This window comes from Ranitomeya variabilis, chromosome 4 (assembly GCF_051348905.1).
Source record: "Ranitomeya variabilis isolate aRanVar5 chromosome 4, aRanVar5.hap1, whole genome shotgun sequence".
Lineage (NCBI taxonomy): Eukaryota > Metazoa > Chordata > Amphibia > Anura > Dendrobatidae > Ranitomeya > Ranitomeya variabilis.
The window spans coordinates 454,212,360-454,238,409 of NC_135235.1; the positions used below are offsets into that span (position 1 = coordinate 454,212,360).

General features: G+C 41.8%; 1 protein-coding gene across 2 annotated transcripts in view; it reads left to right on the forward strand.

Annotated features, from left to right (window-relative positions):
- The window catches only part of DLGAP4 (DLG associated protein 4), a 266,332-nt gene that overhangs the window by 108,660 nt on the left and 131,622 nt on the right, over window positions 1-26,050 (forward strand). Inside the window, exons 5-6 of one of the 2 annotated variants that reach the window (XM_077251584.1) lie at window positions 1,401-1,524; window positions 4,690-5,227. In XM_077251584.1, the coding sequence (XP_077107699.1) occupies window positions 1,401-1,524; window positions 4,690-5,227 (662 nt within the window). The remainder of the gene's footprint in view (window positions 1-1,400; window positions 1,525-4,689; window positions 5,228-26,050) is intronic. The other variant, XM_077251585.1, reaches the window with a different exon arrangement.

Consider the following 26,050-nt stretch of genomic DNA (forward strand, 5'->3'; position numbering starts at 1 on the left):
TGCCCTTTTTTCTGGCCGGATCATGTCAAGGGTTAACTTTGCTCTGCCTCATTCTGGGTTCAGGTGTGCTATTTAGCTCCGAGGTACCCTGCTGGCGGTGTCAGCTATAGTTCTGCCTTTGGCTTGTGAACCTGACTCTGGTAGCTCTTGATCTGTCCTGTTGTAATCCCTGACTTGCCCTGTGTCTGTTGACTCCCTCTGTCTGCCCTTTTCCCAGTGTTTCCCTGTTTTTTGGCTTGATTCTCTGGTTTTGGATTTGGCTCTTATTCGGACTCGCTTCTGCCTTTGGTACTATTGTCTTCTCCGGTTCTGACCTCCTGGCTTGGCTATTGACTCTGTTACTCTTTGTCCCTATTATACCGTATAATGCCCATTCTGGTTTACTGATCTCTTGCTATGTCCTGACTATCCATTCTGTCTAATCCTTTTGTACTGTCGTGCTATCTCGTGCTTTGACTCAGCTTGTCTGACCACTCTCTCGCCACTTGGTGGCATCTGTGCTGCTGCTCTGTGTGTGCAGTCTCACTTCCCTCTCAAGCTCCCCCTGGTGGAGGTTGCGCTGTACTGCACTGTAGCAGCATGACATAGACAATTTAAAATCTATGCTGTCAAATACTAATCACATTGTGTGCATTTCTGAGCCACTGGGAATGTGATGAAATAATAAAATCTTAAATAATGAGTAATAAATCATTTTCTCTAGGGTTATTCTGAAATTTGAAGTATAGCAGTATAGTAGTGATGTGGCTAAGGTTTAGAAAAACTTATGGCTTCAATTGTACAAACATAAAGCATGATGTATACTAGATTACAATTTTTCAAACTTCCTAAAGCAAGTATCCACTAATTAAATAAATGACATTAAAAGATAGTTCTCAACTACCATAGTTGCCTTGAAGCTGCCTGGATCGGGGATATCAGTGCACTCAAGCTATCTAGCCAGTTTCACAGCAGAGCTTACAAACTCTATTGGAAAGAGTTTGTAAACACTGCACATATTTGCCCACTGCTGTTAGACTGTGACAGGAACTTAAACAACAAGCAATCAACAGTAACATAAAAAAATCACTCTACTCTTGTGAATGAAAATTATTTTTAACAACTAGTAAATTGCAAAGTTGTTGGTTTTTACAAGCACATTGCAGCTTTCACCATTAAAGAACCTGAGACATATCTCAAAGGTGATCATCATACACTGTGTTGAAATTATTAAAAGCACATAATGAGGACATTGCAAGTATCTCCAGGAGGCACAGTGAGTACCCCTGGGGGTATGTATGTCTACGTTCTAAAATCCATGTATACAGTATATTAGTTGTGTTGTAATGTCTACTAAGTGCTCTTGTCATTCTATTATTTCTTTACCAAACAGCCAGAATTTCATGTGATTATTTCTATAGGAGTCTGGAACGTGTGGACTCTATGGACATCCTATCCTCCTCAAAGTTCCAGAGCTGGGAGGAGGATTATAATCAGCTGACTGAGAGTGCGACAGAAGAGGGCAGCCTGTGTCAGGTGGGGAGGGTGCGCACCTATGTAGTCTATTCTGCATGCACTATGACCATTACCTATATAAGTCATTGGATTCCTAGACCCATTAAGTTATATACAGTGCTTCTAATATTCACTGTATATAATGTTATACAGTGTGTTTCATGGCTGTGTGGTTGTGTGGCTCCATCTATTCCATGGAAACTATACAAGAATGCCAGAACTTTCCTACCTGGAAAAGAGCTAATAAATAAATAAATGTCTATGTGCCATTGTTACATTTACTTTAAAGCTGTCACATGTGCCACACAATGAAATAGTCCAGCTCTGTGATAAAGTGTACTTTCTTAATGAACTGTAGGGCATTTAGACTAACATTCATTTCCATTTCTTATTAAAGTGAAAAAAAAGATGTTCTATTGGCATGGCTGCCAAATGCACGGGTCATCAGCCAATTTGGCTGCAGAATGAAATTTCCAATTGCAGAATACATGACCTTCGGCGAGTAGGGCTTAAGAATTTGTAATGCAAAAAGTAAAGTTTTCCCTGTTGACTCATGATGGTTAACACTATGAAGCTCACTGTGAAGCTGATTTCTAATTACGGAGCAGTTCTGTGCTATTTTTTATTGACCTGTTTTGTGTAATTGTTTCTCTTTTGCTCCAGGTCAGTATCCAGTTTCAATTTAAAAGGAAGCTGACAATGGGATCAATTCTCCTAAGCCATCTATATGGGCATGTAGGTCATAGGAAGCTGAATATAATGATACCTTGATATACCTTGATCCGATGTCTTATTCCAGAGAAATCCATGTTTTTGTTATATGTAAATTCACTGTTCCGGACACTGATTATGCCTCCGGTTATGGACCGGACACTGATCTGCCTCCAGAGATGATTCTAAATAAAAGGGGGCGTTACTAGTGTGATGTGTAATGGTTACCAGTGTGATGTGTAATGGTTACCAGTGTGATGTGTAATGGTTACCAGTGTGATGTGTAATGGTTACCAGTGTGATATGTAATGGTTACCAGTGTGATGTGTAATGGTTACCAGTGTGGTGTGTAATGGTTACCAGTGTGATGTGTAATGGTTACAAGTGTGAGAGATGTAATGGTTACCAGTGTGAGAGATGTAATGGCCGCTCTCTGCTCTCCTGATCTCACTGCAGAGCTGTGTGTGATTATACCTGACACATCGGCAGGTTCCTCTCCCGGCTTCAGCTTCCATCTCACAGACACATAGGGTGGCAATATAGCAGAACCGTGAGAGCTACAGCTGTTAACATGTTTGTTATGAGACAATGTTAAATTCTAACTGCTCTGTGTTAGTTACATGTCTCACACTGGTAACATCCCATTTTATTTATAACAATCTCTGGAGGCAGATTCTCATGCAGATCAGTGTCCGGCCCATAGCCCTGAACAGCTCATTTACATATAAGAAAAAAATTAAATTCTCTGTAATTAGACATCGGATAACAGATATCAAGGTATCATTTTATTCAGCTTCCTATGACCTACCTGTCCATATAGACGGCTTAGAAGGGTTGATCCTACCGACAGATTATTTTTAACAAACCTACGCAAGTCTTTCCTGCAAGTTGCCGCTCTTACCTTGCTCAAGAGTGGCATTTGGTTGTGGGAAATCTATTAGTACCAGGATTACTTAGCAGGGTGTGATTAGGACATCTTGTCTAAAGGTACCTTCACACTAAACGATATCGCTAGCGATCCGTGACGTTGCAGCGTCCTGGCTAGCGATATCGTTTAGTTTGACAGGCAGCAGTGATCAGGATCCTGCTGTGATATCGCTGGTCGTTGAACAAAGTTCAGAACTTTATTTGGTCGTCAGACTGGCGTGTATCGTCGTGTTTGACACCAAAAGCAACGATACCAGCGATGTTTTACACTGGTAACCAGGGTAAACATCGGGTTACTAAGCGCAGGGCCGCGCTTAGTAACCCGATGTTTACCCTGGTTACCAGTGTAAAATGTAAAAAAACAAACAGTACATACTCACCTTCGCGTCCCCCGGCGTCCGCTTCCCACACTGACTGAGCGTCGTAAAGTGAAAGTGAAAGTACAGCACAGGGGTGACGTCACCGCTCTGCTGTTAGGGCCGGCGCTCAGTCAGTGCAGGAAGCGGACGCCGGGGGACGCGAATGTAAGTATGTACTGTCTGTTTTTTTTACATTTTACGCTGGTAACCAGGGTAAACATCGGGTTACTAAGCGCGGCCCTGCGCTTAGTAACCCGATGTTTACCCTGGTTACCCGGGGGGCCTTGGCATCGTTGGTCGCTGGAGAGCGGTCTGTGTGACAGCTTTCCAGCGATCAAACAGCGACGCTGCAGCGATCGGCATCGTTGTCGCTATCGCTGCAGCATCGCTTAATGTGAAGGTACCTTAAGCTGCCATGCTGAATTCTATTAGAGACACTGACTTACCTTCATGGACTGGAGAAACCTTAGTACTCTTCCCATTCCACCATTACTTGGCCTTAGAAATCGTAGAGTCCCAGTAATTAATACGGATGTACAATATCAGTAGATTTTTGACTTGATTCACACTTGTTAAAGGGAATCTGTCACTAGGTGTCACCAAATAAAAGAGCAGCATAATGTAGAGGTAGAGACCCAGATATCATTGATGCGTCACTTACTTGGCTGCTTAGTGTAGTTTTGATAAAATCACTGTTTTATCAGCAGGAAAGATTATCACTGGAGGACCAGTAAACCTGCTGCAAGGTAGTCAAGAAAATTCATGGGCCCTGTGTAACCCCACCAATGATTAGAAGCTTTCTGTGTACATCGTACATGGCTTCAAGGCACCCATTAATGGATGGGGTGGGATATACAGAGCTCAGCATTTAGAGAATTGTTAAATTTAAAGGGTCTCAGCCCCTACATTATGCTGCTCTCAGATTACATAGCAAAACCTGATAACCGATTCTATTTAATGGGATTGTCCAGGGACATAAAAATGTATTTAGATTTAGAAGCAAATTGAACTTACTAATATGTACTATTTTAGTTCCGAAATTAGCACCAATGTCCCTACTCACTGTCCTTTTCTCAGGTGCTCCATGTCTTACTCTAAGCTGCTCTTACCCTCTCCCTGTGTCTCAGAAATGTGATGAGGGGGCTGGTGGTGAAGTTTAGTGTATTAGCTAAGCCAGCTCCCTTCTTTGTCTCTCCAGGATACTGAGCCGCGATGTCTGCTGCAGTACCAAACCCAAGAAATTGAAGAACAGAGGGAAAGATACCACTCCCTCAGTCAGGTTGTTGAGGAACAGAGGGAACGGTATCCATTATGCCAGGTCCCAGAAGAGCCAATAGAAAGATACAATTTATGTCAAGTCCCAGAGGAACCGCGAGAGAGATTCCAGCTTTGCCAAGTAGAGGAAGAAGAGAGTGAACAATATCCATTGTGCCAGGAGCCTGAGGAGCAAAGGGAACGGTACCCCCTGTCTCAAGTCCCAGAGGAGCCAGATCTAAGATACCCAATGTTAGAAGAAAAGAGGGAGCGTTACCCCTTGGTTCAAGCTATGTTTGGAGAAACTGGACACACTCAAACTGAAGCTTTTGACCTCCATCTACCCAATTACTTCCGCTCTCGCAGCCACAGCTACCTCCGTGCCATTCAGGCCGGCTGCTCACAGGACGACGACACAACTTCACTACAGTCCATGTCACCCCCTTTGCCAATCACCAGCCGGACTCTACCCAGACACATTGGTGAGTTAAACTTAGCAGGACTAGTATTTCTTTGCTTGGCGATCTTCATTTTTCATCTGACTCATCAGTTCCAAATGCATGCCCAGTACAACCAAGAATGGATGACCCTTATACATTTGCCACACTGAGCGTGAAGCAGTGATTAAAATATATCATACGAGATCTTTCTTCATCCCTACTAATCCTCTACTGACCCCAGAGATTATTCATATAGATGTTCACAGAGGTCCATAATGCATCACCCTTTCATAAAATCATCACTTTCCTCATAGAGATGATTATAATACTGCCTTCTTCTGACTGCTTAAAATGTTTTTATTTGCAATAATAACTGGTTATAATAACTTGCACAGTTCAATGTGACATTCATTATTACATTGACTGTGATGCTTACCTGCATTTATTTTCTTTAGCTTTTTTATTTAGCTCAGTTTTATTACGGCACAGTTGTTATCTGTGACTATGGATTAGATACAGTGCTTACAGGAGATGTGAGGTAGTCTGAGACACGCCCCCTGTCTCATCATTGGTTCAGGCAGCAGCTCTGTCCTTGCATCTTCCAGTTCTACCTCTTCTGATTGGCTGTTTTGCATAAACACAAGTCAATCACACACTAATCAGGAAATCAGTGCATAGAGAACTGACTTTCAGCACAGCAAGGGCAGAATGAGTACAACATACAGATTACTAAATAAGTGAGAAAAAATGGTTGTTAGATAGCTAATAATAAGCGTGCTCCTGGAGGGTTGCTTTAACTACATTCCTGCTATTTGCAAAGATGGCTATAGTCTAGAATGTGAAATCACTTTTGATGTTCTTAAAATAAGACAAAAAAAATGTGTGATGATATTATGAAAATCTCCCACTTTTGTTGTTTCACTTTTTTTCTTGGGATAGATCTTTACACTATAAGTAAAACAATTATCCAAATGGATGTAAACTGAAGATAAAGACATACAGACTACAGAGACCAGACAGGCAGCTGCTATGGAGTCCTTCGTTGGTTCTTTATGTTTTTCTCCTGAGTAGTAAGAATTTTTGCAAGAAAAACGCAATTAGAAGGGAAGTGGGTAGGGAATTTACACATCAGTCATGGAATACGTGTAAAGATGGAAGTAAATATAAGGTTCTTCTATCCTGGGTAGCAAAACTGTTTGTTATAAAAAAAAACAACTGCTAAACCTGTTGTGGGGACAAATTAAGGGAAATAAGGTTTTATCCAGAATACCAATGTGTAAGGAAAGGCTGTAACTGCTCACCTTGTGGTTTTGTACAACACAATACGAATCAGATAAATACCACCACCCCCAATAGGCTGATTAGAGCACAAAGGGGTCACAGTGTTTTAGACCCAATGTATATCAATTTTATTAGAAAATCAACAATATTTTATATTAAAAACACTACAGAGCAGGGGTCCAAATAATAAAAAGTACTGTCAGATACAACATATATCACTGGCTAGATAATAGTATCAAAACATCAGAGAATAAGCAAGCTATATTGCTAGGGTAATGCCTTACTTAAACACAGAGGTGGCTCAAAAGTTGTCACTCCATTATCCCATTTAGGGGGTAAAGGGTCACTTCTTCTTGCGATGCCGCCCTCCTGCTTGCTTTGTGTGGATGACGCCTCTCCTTGGCACCGCGCTCCTGCACAGGCATACTTCTCTGCCCTGCTGTGGGCACTTTGACGGGGCAGAGAAGTACGTCTGCGCAGGAGCGCTGTGCCAAGGAGACTGTGTGGATGACGAAGGGACACGTCATGCACATGAAGCAAGCGGGAGGATGGGGATCGGAAGAAGATCCTATGCTTCTGTTCTCAATGGCGTTTTTTTTCCTGCTCCGATTGAACAGAAAAAAAAATGTAGCATGCTGCGATTGCTTGCCGAATTTGGATTGCACACACCCATACAAATCTATGGGTGCCTGTGAAACATCGCACTGCACTCAGATATCACCTGAGTGCAGTGGGATGGATGCTGGCAGCAGAGGAGATGGAGAAATTAATTTCTCTGTCCCCACGCAAGCTATGCAAGGGCCGGTATTTCATTGGTGCAACCTGTGCGGCTGCACAGAGACCCAAGAGGTAAGGGGGCACATTTCTACCTCCAGAGCAGGTGAAATGTTGCATTTTTTAGGGGCTCTTGAGCTGCAAAGGGCCCATATACTGTTCTTGCACAGGGCTCCTTTTCTGTCTGTGTCCGCCAGTGGCAAGAGGATCGGAGCACTGACACTTGTCTCCCGCTCGCAGCAGAGCAGGAGCCGAGTGTCATTAACATATCGCATCTGATGCTCTTGCATCGGATGTGATATGCTATTGGAATCCCAGCCTAAAGTTATCCAGAGGTTTTAATGCTGTATATATATTAATTTATTCTGTCTAAGGGCTCATAGCCATCAGCGTTATTAAAATCAGTCCGATGTTGTTCCTGAAAAGTAGGACGTGTGTCGTGCAAGTGTCATTTGAGTGTCATGCTAGTGCTATGCAGTTTTTCTCACCTAGCATCCGTATGACATGCATATGACATGCATATGCAATGAGATTTTAACATTAGCTTTTACATAGAGAAATTATCTGTCATTTTGGCCGGTTTCACACGTCAGTGGCTCCGGTACGTGTAGTGACAGTTTTCTCACGTACCGGAGACACTGACACACGTAGACCCATTCAAATGAATGGGTCTATCCACATGCCTACGTGTTTTTACGGACCGTGTGTCCGTCTGCAAAACACGAAGACATGTCCGTTTTTCTCCAGCAGCACGGTCCGCAAAGCGTCCCGCACACGTGCACACGGAGAACAGTGTGCACTTTCCTCCGTGTGCATGTACCGCTGCAGGAGAAACAGCGCTGCAGTTAAGCACTGTCCCCTGCGTGTGGTGCTGAAGCCGGCATTCATCCCTTCTGTCCTGCTCGGCTGAAAGCAGCACTTGCAGGAGAGAAAGGATGAAAGATCAAGGTTTTTTTTGTTAAAAATAAAGTTTGGGGTCACCTCCCGCGTCCCACCCCTCCCCACCCCCGTGCACCCGCCCGCTTGCAGAGAAATACTCACCCAGCTACCGCGATGCCTCCTCTCAGTGCCGGCAGCTTGTCCTTTGTGAGCGGTCACGTGGTACCGCTCATTATAGTGATGAATATGCGGCTCCACCTCCCATAGGACGCGGGATGTGACCCCAGACTTTATTTTTAACAAATAAAACCCTTGATCTTTCATCCCTTCTCTCCTGCAAGCGCTGCTTTCAGCCGAGCAGGACAGAAGGGATGAATGCCGCCTTCAGCACCATCCGTATCCGTGTGTCTGTGTGCTCACGTGGCACATCAATGTGGCACACGTGCGGCAGCCATGTGCCGCCTGTGTGCCACCTGAGGACCACACGGACCGTGCAGGAGAGACAGCACTACAGTAAGCGCTGTCCCCAGCGTGTGGTGCTGAAGGCGGCATTCATCCCTTCTGTCCTGCTCGGCTGAAAGCAGCGCTTGCAGGAGAGAAGGGATGAAAGATCAAGGGTTTTTTTTGTTAAAAATAAAGTCTGGGGTCACCTCCCGCGTCCTATGGGAGGTGGAGCCGCATATTCATCACTATAATGAGCGGTACCACGTGACCGCTCACAAAGGACAAGCTGCCGGCACTGAGAGGAGGCATCGCGGTAGCTGGGTGAGTATTTCTCTGCAAGCGGGCGGGTGCACGGGGGTGGGGAGGGGTGGGACGCGGGAGGTGACCCCAAACTTTATTTTTAACAAAAAAAACCTTGATCTTTCATCCCTTCTCTCCTGCAAGCGCTGCTTTCAGCCGAGCAGGACAGAAGGGATGAATGCCGCCTTCAGCACCACACGCTGGGGACAGCGCTTACTGTAGTGCTGTCTCTCCTGCACGGTCCGTGTGGTCCTCAGGTGGCACACAGGCGGCACATGGCTGCCGCACGTGTGCCACATTGATGTGCCATGTGAGCACACAGACACACGGATACGGATAACTCCGGTACCGTTTTCTCCGGTACCGGAATTATCTGGATGTGTGAGGCTGGCCTTAAAGATAGTTTTCTAACAAAATACTCTTCAATGCACAGATAGATAGGTAGAAATATGTGAGTGAGATATACTAACCAAAGCACGAGAAACAAGAGCCATCAAAATGTCTGCACACCACCGAAGTTAAAATAATATAAGCTTTATTGGGAACATAATTAAAAACATCTAAAATCACACATACCCTCCGTGCAGATGCCCCTGTGAACACTGTATGCCACTATATATAGGTAAATAAACATGAAATCTTACAGACGTGTCCCTGCCCTCTGCACTTAATATTATAATATAACTATATATAGACAATAGAGAGGGGCTTCCCCTCCGGTCGCATTTGCCCTGTGACTATTCAGCCTCACAGCCTCTTGCAGCAGGTTTCATCCTATGTTGCTCTTTCCAGCACTATCCTCACCTTTTGACCACTCCTAGGACCAGACTATGCAGGGTATTTCAAGTTATATATTTGGACATCTTCCTCTGTCCCTTTCTTTGGATATCTAGGGCAGTTTATTTTATCTGCTCCCTTTGGAAGCTGCATATTGTGTTGGGGTGTTGCATGCTATTTGCATGCTGTGTGGCTTGTATCATACTTGACTGTGTGCATATTTGCTGTTATATGGTTGTATACAGCGTGTTCATTCTCCATTTTGTCTATATATAGTTATATTATAATATTAAGTGCAGAGGGCAGGGACACGTCTGTAAGATTTCATGTTTATTTACCTATATATAGTGGCATACAGTGTTCACAGGGGCATCTGCACGGAGGGTATGTGTGATTTTAGATGTTTTTAATTATGTTCCCAATAAAGCTTATATTATTTTAACTTCGGTGGTGTGCAGACATTTTGATGGCTCTTGTTTCTCGTGCTTTGGTTAGTTTGCATTATTAGCCATCAGTCTTGCACCCCCTCTATATATCTACATATTGTAGTGGTGCGTCAGCTATCCCATATGTTATATGTGAGTGAGATATATAATCATTGCTTTCCGTGTGTAGCTTACTGTACATGTATTTAAGTCATAAATAAATTAAAGTAAAAATGGCACGAGGTCCCCCAAAATTTTAATAACCAGCTGAGAGAAAGCAGTCAGCTGGGGGCAGATGTTTATAGCATAGGAAGAGGGTAATAAACATGGAGCTTCACAGGCTATTAATGTCAGCTCACAGCTGTAAACTTAGCCTTTACTGGTTATTAAAATGGGGACCCCCTAAAAAATGGCATGGGCCCCCCTATAATTAATAACCAGCAAAAGCTAGGCAGGCTGCTGCGGGATGATATTAATTGGCTAGGAAGGGGCATTGGAAATTGGCTCCCTCCCCAACTAACAACATCAACTCTCAGCCACCCCAGAAATGGTGCATCCATAAGATTGAGCGGTGGCAAGTATTGGGGTTGATGTCAGCTTTGTATTGGCAAGCTCAATGCTTAGCAATGGAGAGGTGTCTATAAGATGCCCGCATTGCTAACCCCATAGTCAAATTGTAAAAAGCCTGCATAATGTTCTTTATTTGAAATAAACACCCCTTTTACCCATTTAATTGTAAAAAATTACAAATAAAAAAGCAAACTTATATTCACCTGTCTGATGAGAAGATAATCTACCGATGCCCACCATATTCCTCACCTATCCAACAAGAACAAAATCCATTTGTCCCTTGACGAGTCTATCTGTGCTACATCTAGATGCCATGCTGAATGTTGGTATGATGCAAGCGTTCAGCCTGACATATAGCAGAGACACTGCGCTGCACGTGATAGCGCACCATTAGTGTCTCACGGTGACATGAATAAGGTGACCTCACTGTCGTTACCGCTAGCAGCTTGATAACTTTCTCACACTAGCAGTGACGTCAGTGAGGTCAATGCAGTTAATCAGTTGTGAACTCTACTCACCTTATTCATGTTACCATGAGATACTAAGCTAGTAATATCAGCCCGCAGCAGTCTGCCTATAGTTTGTTGGTTATTAATTATAGGAGGCCCCACGCCATTTTTGGGGGGGTCTTAAATTTTAATAACAGTAAAGGATATGTATACAGGTATGAGCTGATATTAATAGCCTGAGAAGTTCCATGTTTATTACCGCCTTCCCATGCTACAAACATCTGCCCCCAGCTGTCTCTTTTCCCTCAGCTGGTCATTAAAATGTCGGAGGACCCTACGCCATTTTTTTCTTTATGTTATTGAATTATTAGCTAAATGTCACAAACCTCTTTCTATCTATCTATTCTATCTATTCTATTTATGCATCTATTCTATCCTGATGGGTCTCACAGTGAATTTACTGTACTCGGCTGATGAAATGTTGGATTTTCTAGGAGATGAGTGTGGAAACATCGGACGGAACACACATGGCCGGTGTGTCGTGTGATTTTTTTTTCTCGCACCCATTGACTTGCATTGGCGAGTCTCGGCTGATATACGTGGCCAATTGCAACATGCTGCGATTTTTTTCTCAGTCCGATCTGAGATCAGAACTGAGAAAAAAATCGCAGATGAGTAGAGACTCATAGAATAACATTAGTCAGAGGGCAATCCAATTTTTTATCAGATTGCACTCATCCGTTTTTCACGCAGATGAGTATGAGCCCTTAAAATTTTAATTGCCTTCTTCTGTATGTGCATGATGTACTGGTATGTAAAGATATATGGTATCTCTATATTGTGAGGTAGTGACCCCTGTTACACCTAGGGGGCGCTGTTTGTGCTCCCCAGGTTGTGCATGCAGACAGATGAAGTCCATAAGTGTGCATGGGAGACACAGACTTCCGATCTGGGTTTTCCATGTGGCTGAAAGCCACAGGTTTGTGTGTGTTAAAAGCCCTGCAGTAAGAGGTATGAGTGTGTCAGGTGTCAGATGTGTGAGGTGCATGTCAGCATCAGTCTGGTGTGTTCTGGTGTGCAGAGCAGAGGCCTGCAGAGCGCTGGCTGAGTGAATAGCCTGGCACCCACAGCATATACAGCGATGCAAGTCATCCATGGTACTGGTCTCTGATGTAAACAGTCCTGTGCCCGGAGGTGGATGTCCTGTTCCCAAAGGAGTCAGATGTGGACAGTCCTGTGCCCGGAGGTGGATGTCCTGTGCCCGAAAGCGATGGATGTGGACAGTCCTGTGCCCGGAGGTGAATGTCCTGTGCCCGAAAAAGACGGATGTGGACAGTCCTGTTCCCGGAGGTGGATGTCCTGTGTCCGAAAGAGGACTAGCATGTGTAATGATTGCAAACAGGTGGATATGATGCCCGGCTGCTATCCAAAGGATATACTGGGCTTTGTACGACTGTGTGAGTAAAGAGACTGTAAGAGACTGTGATACAGTGATGCAGGACACCCACGGGAACTAGTCGGAGGGGGCTGGTACAGTATGTGTTGTGTCTGCAACACATGAGGCTGTGTGTATGGAGACTGTAATATGGCGTGCGGTCGCCCAGGGAAACTGGACAAGCGAAGTCTGGCCTGTTTTGTTGGAACTTTGTGGGTCACTGCCTCTTCACTGCGTACGATACTACTACAATCTTACAATATGTTAGTGTATTATATGTGGAAAATAAGTGAAAAGGTAAAGTTAACTTCGTTTTAATGTTAATTAAAAAAAAAACATAACAATTTATGTATTTCCTAAATGTAGGACAAAATAATTCCATATTAACATAAAAATATAAAATCTATGGCTGTTAAGGCTAAGAATGTAAAATAGAGAAAAAATACTTCTGGCCATCTCAAGTACATCACCCATTCTTTTGTAGAGATGACAAAAATATATATATATATTAACAACACAAACATGCACACTCACACCTACCTGACTGCAGCCAGAAGACACAGGACTGACATGGATGTAATAGTGCAGGCCCAGGAGGTGAATATGTGTTGTTTTTTTTTGTTTGTTTTTTTGGGGGGGCGCATTGTAGTATTGTATAGCGGACTAAAATAATGCATGAAATGTAAAGACTGCTGAGCTACCCATCCTCAATGCGGATGAACACCCAGAGCTGCACAAGAAGCCAGTCACGTCCAAAATTTACAGATGCGATTGGCCCATTTTTCAATACGGTCATCTGAACCCAATCTTAACCCCTTTCCAACCTTAGACGTATAGAAGACTATTGAATCAAGTGAAAAGTAAAAAAATAAAAATAAAATTTTTTAAATATACATTTTTTTTTAAAAAAAGTATCAAAGTTTAACCCCTTCATGACCAGAAGTATTTTTGTTTTTGCGTTTTCGTTTTTTGCTCCCCTTCTTCCCAGAGCCATAACCTTTTATTTTCCGGTCAATATGACCATGTGAGGGCTTGTTTTTTTGTGGGACGAGTTGTACTTTTGAATGACACCATTGGTTTTAACATATCATGTACTGGAAAGCAGGAAAAAAAATTCCAAGTGCGATGAAATTGCCAAAAAAGTGTAATTCCACAGTTGTTTTATGTTTTACTTTTTTACTATGTTCACTAAATGGTAAAACTGACCTGCCATTATGATTCTCCAGGTCAATACAAGTTCATAGACACCAAACATATCTAGGTTATTTTTTACCTAAGCGGGGAAAAAAAATTCCAAAATTTGCTAAAAACTTTAAATAAAATTGCGCCATCTTCCGATACCCGTAGCGTCTCCATATTTCTTGACTTCGGGTTGGATGAGGGCTTATTTTTTGCGCGCTGAGCTGACGTTTTTACAGATACCATTTTGGTGCAGATACAATCTTTTTATTGCCCGTTATTGCATTTTAATTATGGCGTTTTGACTTTTTTTCTCATTACGCCGTTTAGCGATTGGGTAATTCTTTTTTACTTTGATAGATCGGGCGATTCTGAACGCGGCGATACCAAATATGTGTATGTATGATTTTTTTGTTTATTGTTTTATTTTGAATGGGGCAAAAGGGGGTGATTTGAACTTTCATATACTTTTTAATATTTTTAAAAACTTTTATTTTTTTATTTTTAGCATGTTTCAATAGTCTCCAAGGGAGACTAGAAGCTGTCGTAACCCGATCGCCTCTGTTACATACAGGCGATGATCAGATCGCCTGTATGTAGCAGAATTGCTGCCTTGCTATGACCACTGACCACAAGGCGATGCTCATAGCAATCCGGTAGTGACAACCATAGAGGTCTGCTGGAGACGTCTGCTTGTCATGTCAACCCATCGGCGACCCGCGGTCATATGACCTGGGAGCCAATGGGGGGATTTCCGGCGCACTTGCCGGAAGCACATATTAGATGCCGCTATCAGAGTTTGACAGCGGCATTTAACCGGTTAACAGCTGTAGGTGGATCGCAATTCCTCCTGTGGCTGTTAGCAGCAAATGTCGGCTGTTCAGAACAGCTGACATGTGCCTGAAAAGATGTGGGCTTACCGCCGGAGCCCACATCAAAGGGATGGTGTTTGACATCGGCTTATTATTTCACCCGATGTTGGAAAGGGATTAAATCACCCCCTGTCACGGGTTTACCATGACAGAGAGGAGGCGGAAGACTGCAGCATCTGATTTCTCCTACTCCTGAACTGATTAGAAGCACGCCACCTTCATATTAAATGGCGCAAGTTTGTTTTAGCGGTTCAGGGGTTAATCTGCTCAGTTGAGAGCTCCTGGAAGCTTTCCTGCATTAAGGCTCAGCTGTGCACTGTTAGCCACTCCCATCTCCTGTATAAACTGGGTCCTGGCTGGCACTCATTGTCAGAGATAGCTTATGCTGCGTGGCTGGAGGTTGTTGGTGATTATTATTGGAGAAGGCATTTGGTGGATTTATCTGTGACTGTGCATTATACTTGCCTATATAGAAGCCTTTTCTTACTGGTGAGTCTAATCAGCTGAGTTATTCCCCCAAACTGTTTGCTACATGGGGAGGCAGGAGCAGAAGGGGGAAAAGATGGCAAAGACTGAGGGCGTTATGTCTGTTGTGACCTTAGGACCAGTCTCTGCCAGACAGGAGAACTCTAGTCAGGAAGTGCACAGTTCCTCCAGAATCAGGAGACAGTTGCTCATATTTGTAAGTGGGATTCCTAGGACACCATGCAGAATGCTCACAGGAAGTATATTACAAACCGTCAGCATTCTTCAACCTAGGTGCACACACAAATTATACAGAAAGCCTGGACAATCCTTTTAAGTTCAGCCTATAGGTTCAGTACAACACAACAGTCCTAGTAAGTCCTGGTTTTCCACGTGGCTTATTGGTAAAGCTAAATACCCACCCCTGGTGTATAGTGCTTTGGATGTACTGTATACCCAGAACCAGCTTTGTGTTGTGTCAGGTCTTTGAAAGCAAGACACATGCTTTGTAGCTGTTGTCCGCTCTGGCCAATCAGTATGGGCACAGTCAAACAGCCATATAAATTGGACTGAGATCGAATTTTAGTGCACGGACTGGCCAGTGGCACTCCCAACCAAAATATGATAGCTGCATAGAAATACATCAAGCTGTCATGCTTGGGTCAGGAGAACCGCTGGCCAGTCCATGCAACGAGATCCGATCTCGGTTCGACTTATCCGGCCTGCTGACTGAGACCCGAGGATTGTCCAATCCCCTCTATTAATTAAACATTCTGTAAAATTTGGCTTCTAAAAGCCTTTTATAGTTTAATGGTGACCAGATGAAATGGAAAGAACTAATTTCTAGAATAACAGACATTTTTGTTATAATCTGAAGAGACAGTCTGTGATATTATTTTCGTAGACAAAATCCTTACAGACACTGAATGGAAAACCACATTAGAGAATGAACGTATGGTGCATGACATAATTTATGGTGATCTACTAGCAGGAGTAAAGAAACAGACAGCCATGCTCTGCAGCTCTTTACAAAAGCTTCACACACACATTAGTAAAAGGATGAGCCCAGTTAAATGGTTTTACTTACCGGTACTCATGATCTTATAAGAGGTGCCTCACTGCTGGGAAAGTGGATTTTCAGTAAGGAAATGGCTTCTATTGATGCCTTCTTAGAAAAATTTGGAAATAATGCCATTGCGCATGGAAACATATATTCCCTTTACAGCCAATGTGCAACTTCAATCAAAGTCTGCAATTAGGCTGAATTATTGCAACATATCAGAGCTTTAAATAGTGGAAATAAATTAATCTAAAGCCACAAATATGAAAAGTTAGGGGATAATGCAGTTGGTTCTTTTTTGGATCTGGTAATATTGTGCCTAGTACTTTTCAGTAAACAAATATATTTTTTAAAACTTGTTTTATTGAAGATTATACAACATAACGAGGTTACATCATAGAACAAATGGCATTTCTCATTGCTCTTTAATACTTTCTGGCAAAGTTAACCCTGCTCTTAATATACAATGGGTCTAATATCTTAACTAAAAGCATAAGACACCCATGTCAGGCACCAAATATCACACACTTTAATCAAGAGAGATCTGTAGACTAGTTGGGCAACAGGGTCCCCAGGGGCTTATCCCTGTCTGCTGCCCTGGATAGACAGATCTCCAGGGTCACACTTGCGAGTGCAATGCGAGAAACTCGCGCAAGTTTCTCGCCTCAATACCTGGCACTGCTGCTGGCGGTTCGGACCGGAGCGTTCAGCTGCATAGAAATACATGCAGCCGCACGCTCCAGTCCCGAGTGCCGGGTATTGACACGAGAGACTTGCGCAAGTTTCTCGCATTGCACTTGCAAGTGTGACCCCGGTCTACATGTGCATATAGATTAGAAACCTATCAAACCAGGGCAGCAGGTGGGGAAAAGCCGCCGTGAACCCAGATGTCCAACTAGTCTATAGCGTGGTCTTGGTCCATAGCGGTTATTAAAGTATATTTTTTTCTGAATCTCCATGGGGGGTATCTTTAGGCTCCTCTGCGTTATGACTCTGTGAATAATACCCCTTGATAAAAACCAGAAAAATTAGAGCTAAGATAAAATGCCCATATCTCTTGAACCGTATAGCATATTTAACAAAAATAAAAAAAACTAAATTGATGAGCAGTGGGAATAAAATAAGTACTAAAAAAATGACCTCTTAAATGGTTGTTTTCAAGTTGTGTCTTCAGCAGCATGCAACTCTGCAGTTTCCTTACTTCCTGGTTGCCTGGGGAGTGGGCACTCATACTTGAGTGACAGTACTGGTTCCTATTTCTGAGCTTATGCTACTGTAACACATTAATGACTGTCCGTGCACTTTTTTAGAGTCTATACTTTATCACTATATTTGAACAAGTGAGCAGTGATTAGAACAACTGCTCTGACAAATGCCAATGGAGTAGGCCGGGAATGGGCAATTTTGCATGGCTAAGCAGCTCAGGAGCAAGGAGGGAGAAGAAGGGAGGTAAGCAGTTAATTGTTATATAGAAGTGGAGGGAGGTGAGCAGCTAATTGCTTTATAGAAATCAATGGAGAATGGTGGCTGATATGTAAGGGATTAACACCTCTCCTGAAGTATATTTGCTGAAATACTCGATCATTTAAAGGGGTATTCTCATGATATTAACACCTTTCCGACATCGGGTGTAATAGTGCACCGATGTTGGACTCCCCCTGTTTGCACCGGAGTCCCCACCTTTCCAGGCACATGAAAGCTGATATATACAGCTGACATGTGCCTGCAAAAGTCGCTGGTGGAATCGTGATCCACCCGCAGCTGTTAACTAGATTTATCAATTTCTGACAGCGGCATTTAACTCATGCTTTCCAGAAGCGCGTCACTAATCCCACCCATCAGTGACCCCGTCACATGATCGCGGATCACCGATGGGTCAGAATGACAACCAGAGGTCTCCAGCAGACCTCTATGGTTGTCATAGCCAGATTGCTATGAGCGCCACCCGGTGGTCAGCAATCATAGCAAGTGAGCATTTCTGCTACACTCAGGCGATCTGATCATCGCCTGGGTGTAGCATATATCAAAGTAGTACAGCTAATAGCCACGGAGACTATTGAAGCGTGCAAAAAGTAAAAAAAAGGTTTTAAAAAAATATTTAAAATTCAAAATAAAGCAATTAAAAATATCAAATATACACATATTTGGTATCGGCGCTCTGAAGATAGCCTGATCTATCAATATAAAAAAAGAATTAACCTGATCCCTAATGGCGTAAAGAAAAAATTCAAAACATCAGAATTAACTTTTTTTGATTGCCGCTAAGGTGAAATAACGGGGGGGTCAAAAGATCGTATCTTCCCCCAAAATGGTATCAATAAAAACATTGGCCCAGGGCACCAAAATAAGCCTGTAGCCAGTCCCAGATCATGAAAATTGTAGACGCTACAGGTCTTGGAAATTGGCGCCATTTTCTTTTCACCAAATTTTGGATTTTTTTCATCACTTAAATAACTAGAACCTATACATGTTTGGTGTCTATGAGCTCCTAATAACCTGGATCATCATAGGGAGAGATCAGTTTTAGCATATAGTGAACATGATAAGAAAAAAAAAAACAACTGTGTAAAATGTTGCACTTTTTTTTGCAATTTCATCGCACTTGGAATTGTTTTCCCATTTTCCAGTACACGATATGTTAAAACCAATGGTGTTGTTCAAAAGTACAACTTGTTCCACCTCAAATGACCTCAAATGGCCATACTGACCAAAAAGTAAAAAAAGTTATGGCTCTGGGAAGAAGGGGAGCAAAAAATGAAAACGCAAAAATGAAAATACCTCTGGTTGTGAAGGAATTAAAATGCTTTATATAGTTAGCATGAAAATTATTAAGTTTGCATTTGACTTGCTTTTACTATATGCTTTGATTCTCCTGTAATAAGGTTTTTTTTTATCTTAAATAGTGCACAACTTGTTTCCAAGGAGCTGGTCAATCTCTTTGGAAACAAGCTGTACACTATGTAAGATAAAAGCTCTCAATTGCAAACTTGTTTATCTTCATGCCAACTAACTAAAGTATTTTAATAACATGGCAATGCTCCTTTCCTTCTGTAAATTCCCTTGCTAGTCTGATGTGATTGCCTGGAAAAGTGTCTGCAGCTCCCTGAGCTCAGACAAGTTGGTGTCTAGAGACTCAGAAATCTGCATATCAGATATCAAGTCCAAATTTCTAATTCTTACAGAGAGCCTGGTTTCAGTCTGTTTCTATCCCTCAGCCAAGCTTGGTAAAGGCCATAAAAATTTGCACTAAATAAAAAGCCTAATATCTCTGGAACCATATGGCAGATTTAGAAAAAAAAAACTGTACAAACAACAGTCTTCTAATTCTTGGTATGTACAGTATTATATTACTGAATTATTTTCTTATAGAATACCTTTGTGGTACAACATGTGATAAGGGGCACAATTTTTTTTAACTTACAGATCCATATATTTTCCAACAGATAAAGGACTCGGTATGCCTCCTTTTGAAAGCACAGGTATACGGATATACAGTAGGGTGGCAAAAAATTTCATAGGGACAAACTACAGCCCTAACGTATGTACACAATGTCTACAGAGTGCAGTTTTGGCATTGCCATAGGTGGTAGATACTGTAAGGGACTGTTTTCTTGGACAGACCAGAAGCACTAAACGATCGGTAAACAATTTGCACAGGCAGGGGAAAGTAAAAGATCTCTCAGTGCAGACACTTGCCATGGTTGTCGGCAGCGAGAGTCCTATTTACACAGGAGGCTACACCACCGGGAATGGCTGCACAAAAGACCATTTTGCCAGATGATTGAGTCCTTTGATCGTTCATTGGGTGACTGGCAGCCTGTTTAGACTATAAGAATATTTTGAAACCAGCTTTCTTAAGAATTCTCATTCACGATAATCTTTCAGGTTAAATGCTGGAATCGTTCACTGGCTCTTTGGGATCTGAATTAATTTTGAAGTCTGATTTATGCTCTGGATTCATTTGAGGTTTTGTGTGATTTTTTTTTTCAGATCAAGTTTCAATTAAAAAGAAAAAAAATATCCAGGTGTTAAAGATGCAAACTGAAGCTAAGATAAGCATTTTATATGATAAAAAGGAGGAAAAAAATTAATCGAAAAATCATTATAGCTTTATTCTCTTTGACAAGTGACCTAGAATGATAAAGTGGCACAAGATACTAGAGAACATTACTGCCAGGCATGTACCAGGATAAATGGATAAGGTGATCCTGAGCTCGGAGTCTTTTGTTGGGTCTGTGATCTCCATGACTATATTCTGTTAGATCTGGGTGTGTATGGCTGATGTGGTGATGCATTGCTTTAATCCGGTTCATCCGAAAAGCAATTGGCTAGTTTTGTGAAGTAGATTGTAGCCATCTAAGCGGTTCTGCTAATGGCGTAGCATTCACTCACATAAGCTCTGTTAATACTTCTGAACACTAATGAGTTGTCCATTTTGAACTGTGACCCACTCCTTCCATCCTCTGATCCTCCCTAATTAACACCACTGAGTCATCTGTCCCTGTATCATGTCTGCCTTCTGTTTAATTGCATTAGGCATTTCTCCTCTTCCGCCTCAGTACTGATAAAGTTATTTTTCCTTACAAGTGTAATTCTTGCATGTGTTATTAAGTTTCTGATGTAACCAGTCAGGTTTTCAATAAAAAAGAAACACACAATAGTGACAATGCAAGGGCACACACACACATACCTAATTGCCATGCCTTTTTCATTGTGGTAGCGGTAATATTCTTAAATGGATTGCCTCATTTATAAAATCCACTTTCAAATATCTTATTAAAGAATTACGGGACTCTCGTCTAGTAACCAGGAAGGGAGCTTCCATAAAATAAAAAGGCCCATTTAGACAAGCTGATTTTGGCCCATTAACAAGCCTATACTGACGATGTACAAGACTATCAGTGTTTGTTTACTGGCCCATTGACGTAACCCAACAAAAACTGTATGGGGAAGAATAATCATTAAAATGGTCATTCTATCCCCATGCCGCTTCAGCAGCAGATCCCCTGTTTAAAGAAGCGCTCCCATCAAAATGTTTATCCTCTTACTATATTGCAATCATTATATTATATGACATTGTGTACTTAGAATTGCTCATTTTGCCTTTCTATCTGGTAATTTTTCTTTATTCCATTAGGTCTATGACATCCCATGATTAAAAACAGACTAGCTGATCCTTCTAAGCTCTGTGTAGAAATAGGAGCCTTTTTTTCACTGCAAAAGTCCCTGGCAGGGGACAGTGTGATGCTGATTCACTACTCATGGGCAAGTTGTGAGACTAGGTAGTCAGGAGGACCGAGGTCAGCTACTAGTAGGGCTCTTAGCACATAGGGGTAAGACAAGGAAATGGTCAGATAACAGCCCGGGTCAAATGCCAGGAGGGTATATCTAGACAAGGGAGTACAACAAACGTACAGTCAGAGGCCCAGTCTGGGGTTAGATGCCTGAAGTCAGAAAGTATCAAAAGCAGAAGGGATAATCCAGAAGAATAGTCACAACAAATCCGAGGTCCAGCAAGATCAAAAAGTCAGACACAGAGCAAGCGAATACACCTAACTCATCTAAGCTACAACTAACAATGTGCTGCTCACAGCAAGCCAGGTAAATGGCTTGCAAAGCATTGAGGACGGGAGGCACCTGGGAAACACACTCAGGCTAGACCAGATTGAGCAACAGGGCTGTCAATCAAAGTTCTGACAGCCCAGCATGCCGTAGGATCAGATTGGATGGATGGACTGTCACTCACAAAACTGACAGTCCAGCACATTCCAGATTCCATAGGTTGATTGAGCTGTCACTCACAGCATCCCTAGAACACAGTCAGTGATGAAACCATGACAGGGATGAGCATAGTAGCTGGGTCAGGAGTTGAAGAGTGGGATTATTGATGCAATAAAAAGAGACTTGCTCTTGCTACATAGAGCAGAGAAAAGAGAAGAATTAACTGTATAGAAGGGCAAAATGAGCAATTGCAAGTACATAGTGCTATATAATATGATGACTGCGATATATTAAGAGAATAAAAACTTTGCTGGGAGTGCTTCTTTAAGTATTGTGATATGCTAACAACCACAATGATCTTTATGCCGACATAAAGTATCTGCTAACCCAACGAATGAGCATCAGCTTGTCCATTGCTTGATCAGCAGCATATTTACATGTGCCAATAATTAGGAACAAACACTCTTATCAGTGTCAGAGACTTGAGTAATATTTCTGAAGTAAGGAATGCTGTCACTTTTATTGAATTTATTGAGCAGGTGTTGCTATGCCCCTTACCAACCCAGTTCCTGCCCCAACTCCACCCATCTTGGTGGAGTGACTTGAAACTTTCGTGAAACTAACAATAATCTAAACATTTTTTGCCAGGTTCACGTTGCACAAAAATGATGTGACATTTGAAGGTGCTTTAGGCCAGAATTGTGGCATAAACATGATGATGAATAGGAGCCTTGTTGTTTGATTGCCCTACAGATAACATCTGACCCAAAGAGGTTCCAGAAACAGGACACCTTGGGATACATTTATCCCATACTTGCCAACTTTTGAGAATGGCAAACTTCAAAGTGATTTCTATTACGGTAGTTTTGTCTTGTTTTTTTAGTTGGGGGATGTTATTCTTGGTTGCATTTTTTTCCTTTCTTAGTGTTATAACTATTAGATAGTGATTATTCACTCATAAATACGGTAATAATAATACTAGTAATACTACTACTAATAATAATACTAATAATAATAAATAAATTGATTTTTAGAAGGGTTGGAGTGCTCCTTTTTTTAATACAAAGCTCTAGAGATCATGCATCCCATCATACTATGATAGAGTTAAAATATATAATTCTGGATGTTTGTAGGAAATTGGGGTGGGGAGTAGATGTCCTTACCATATACAGCTCTGGAAAAAATTAAGAGACCACCACATGAAAACCCTGCCATGGGCAGCCCAATCTCCAGACCTGAACCCCATTGAAAACCTCTGGAATGTAATCAAGAGGATGATGGATAGTCACAAGCCATCAAACAAAGAAGAAATGCTTAAATTTTTGCACCAGAAGCAGTGTGAAACACTGGTGGAAAGTATGCCAAGACGCATGAAAGCTGTAATTAATAATCATGGTTATTCCACAAAATATTGATTTCTGAACTCTTCCTGAGTTAAAACATTAGTATTGTTGTTTCTAAATAATAATGAACTTGTGTTCTTTGCATTATTTGAGGTCTAAAAGCACAGGTTGTTGGTTTTTTTTTTAATTTTGACCATTTTTTTTTGTCACCAAAAAATACAAAATGTATTGCTTGGAACTTCGGAGACATGTTGTCAGAAGTTTATAGACTAATAGAACGATTTACATTTTACTCAAAAATATATTCCTATAAAGAGAAAAATCAGAGAAACTGAAAATTTTGCAGTGGTCTCTTAATTTTTTTTCCAGAGCTGTATATAAATTAATAACTAATTGTGAGATAATTTTGTATGAGCACCCACTAGTGGTGAATGCAGGGAAACATAATTCTATTGTAAAGTATACAGTAACAGCAGCTGAATGCTGTACTCCTCCTTCTGAAAGGGGACTAAGAACTTATTGTTTGACAATATTGCACTAAAATGTCTTACATTTATTGCCAATTATAGTTTCATGAGGAATTAAGCTATAACTGTGTTTCATTATTGGCTTATATCGACTGTGCCCTTTAAGAGTCTGTTACAGGCATCAACCTGGATTTTCATGAATGTTTAATGTATGTATAGTGTCTGTTACCTTTAGCACATGAAAATAGTAAAAATTAGCCAGTCAGCCTAATGATTGCAAATGTTTCTGGTTCTTAAATGCCTCCATTTACATTAAGATATGCTGTTAGAAACCATTGACTTCGGTTGGCCTGGTTGACAATGTAATGCCCGATCTGCTTGTTCTCCTGGGACACGTGTTGCTTCCAGGGGTGTCAGTCGGTTTATTTCCCTCTGCACATGAACACACATGCACCTTCGGCCAAGCATGCATGTTTGTTGGCCAAATAACTGTTTCACTGACAGCTGTCTAAAGTACATGGTCACCTTAACTGAAATGTCTCAAGATCCCCACATTGATTTGAAACTATATATAAATGACTGCTACATAATTTATGTATCTGCAAACTGCAAGGTCAGCAAAAACACTTGGTAAGGAAATATTTTTATTTTAGGCCTATTTTAGTCGGCATGAATCAGTACAGCTTAAAGGGAACCTGTCAGGTCCGATAATGCTGTTAATCTGCCGACGTAGGGTCAATCTGCAGGTTAGTAGTGTTTTAAAGCTGCTTGGCCGCAGTACCAAAAAATTAAATTTATTCCTCCCGGGAGCCGCTGGCTTTCAGTCATACAGTTGTGACTGGAGCAGTTACAGCCATCACTCACAGCTTTGAGAGCTGTGGTTGTAGACATACCCCACCACTGATTGATAGCAAGTTCTGTGCGCTGATTCACTGCTAAGTAAGTCATTAGTCAGTACCGGGACAGGCTCTCTCAGTGCTTCAAGTGGTGACTGTAACTGCTACTGCTACAGGCATACCTCTATGATTAAAAGCCAGCAGCTCCTGGGAGAAACAAAGTTCATTTGCTCCCAGGTGCCGCACTTTCAGTATTGCAGCCGAGAACCTTCAGAATGCTTAACACTTTATCTGAAGGTTAATAGTATTATTGGACCCAACAAAGGTATTTTTTTCCGTCATGTTTAGTTTACTAAATTAGGCCAGAGTCACACTACCGTATAATACGGACGAGTGCTATGCTGTAAAAAATAGCATTGCACTCGGCCCAATGTTAATCTATGGGGCAGCTCCAATCATCCATTTTATTCTCGGCTGTATTATACGTGTGAGTGAAATCGCAGCATGCTGCGATTTGCACCGTATATCGGCCGAGACTCACCAATGAAAGTCTATGTGTGCGAGAAAAACTCGCAGACCACACGGACCATCAGTGTGACTTGCGAGAAATACGCACCGGTGTCCTTTCGGAAAGCCAGCAATTCAGTGCGGTGTACAGTAAAAGCACACTGACAGGTTAGAATAGATAAAATAAATGTATACACATAGTATATATATATATATACATACATTATATATACGTATATATATATATGTGATTGACACACACACACATATATATATATATTTATATTTCATAGAGAGTTAGGTAACAGAGTAGCCGATAATTCAATTGTCAGCTTCTGTAATATCATTACTGAACCCCACAGGGTATAAGACATGGTTTACATACAGTAAACCATTGCATATCCGTTAGTTTTTCATATGTCCCTCACTAATACTTTTAGTAGTGTGTGTGTGTAAAATTTTGGAGCTGTAGGTGTTAAACTAAAGGATTAATTCACGGAAAAAACTGGTGTGGGCTCCCACGCAATTTTCTCCGCCAGACAGGGAAAGACAGTGACTGAGGGCAGATATTAATAGCCTAGAGAGGGACCATGGTTATTTCCCCCCCCCGGCTAAAAACATCTGCCCCCAGCCACCCCAGAAAAGGCGCATCTGTAAGATGCGGCAATTTTGGCACTTACCCTCTCTCTTCCCATTGCCCGGTAGCTGTGGCATATGGGGTAATAAGGGGTTAATGTTACCTTGCCATTGTAAGGTGACATTAAGCCCGGTTAATAATGGAGATGTGTCAATAAGACACCTATCCGTTGCTAATCTAATAGTATGAAAGGGTTAAAAATTTCACACACATGCAGAATAAAGTCTTTTAATGAAATAATCAAACACACAGGTTTTCCATCTTTATTACACTCTCAATCCAAGCAAAGCCCTCGTTCTTCTGTAAAAAAAAAAATAAAAAATAAAAAAAAATATCCCATACCTGTCCGCCGTACAGTCAAGTCCCATGTTGCAATCCATCTCAAGGGGTTAAATAGTTTACAACCGGGAGCGGTGCTAATGCTACCGCCCCGACTGTAAACCA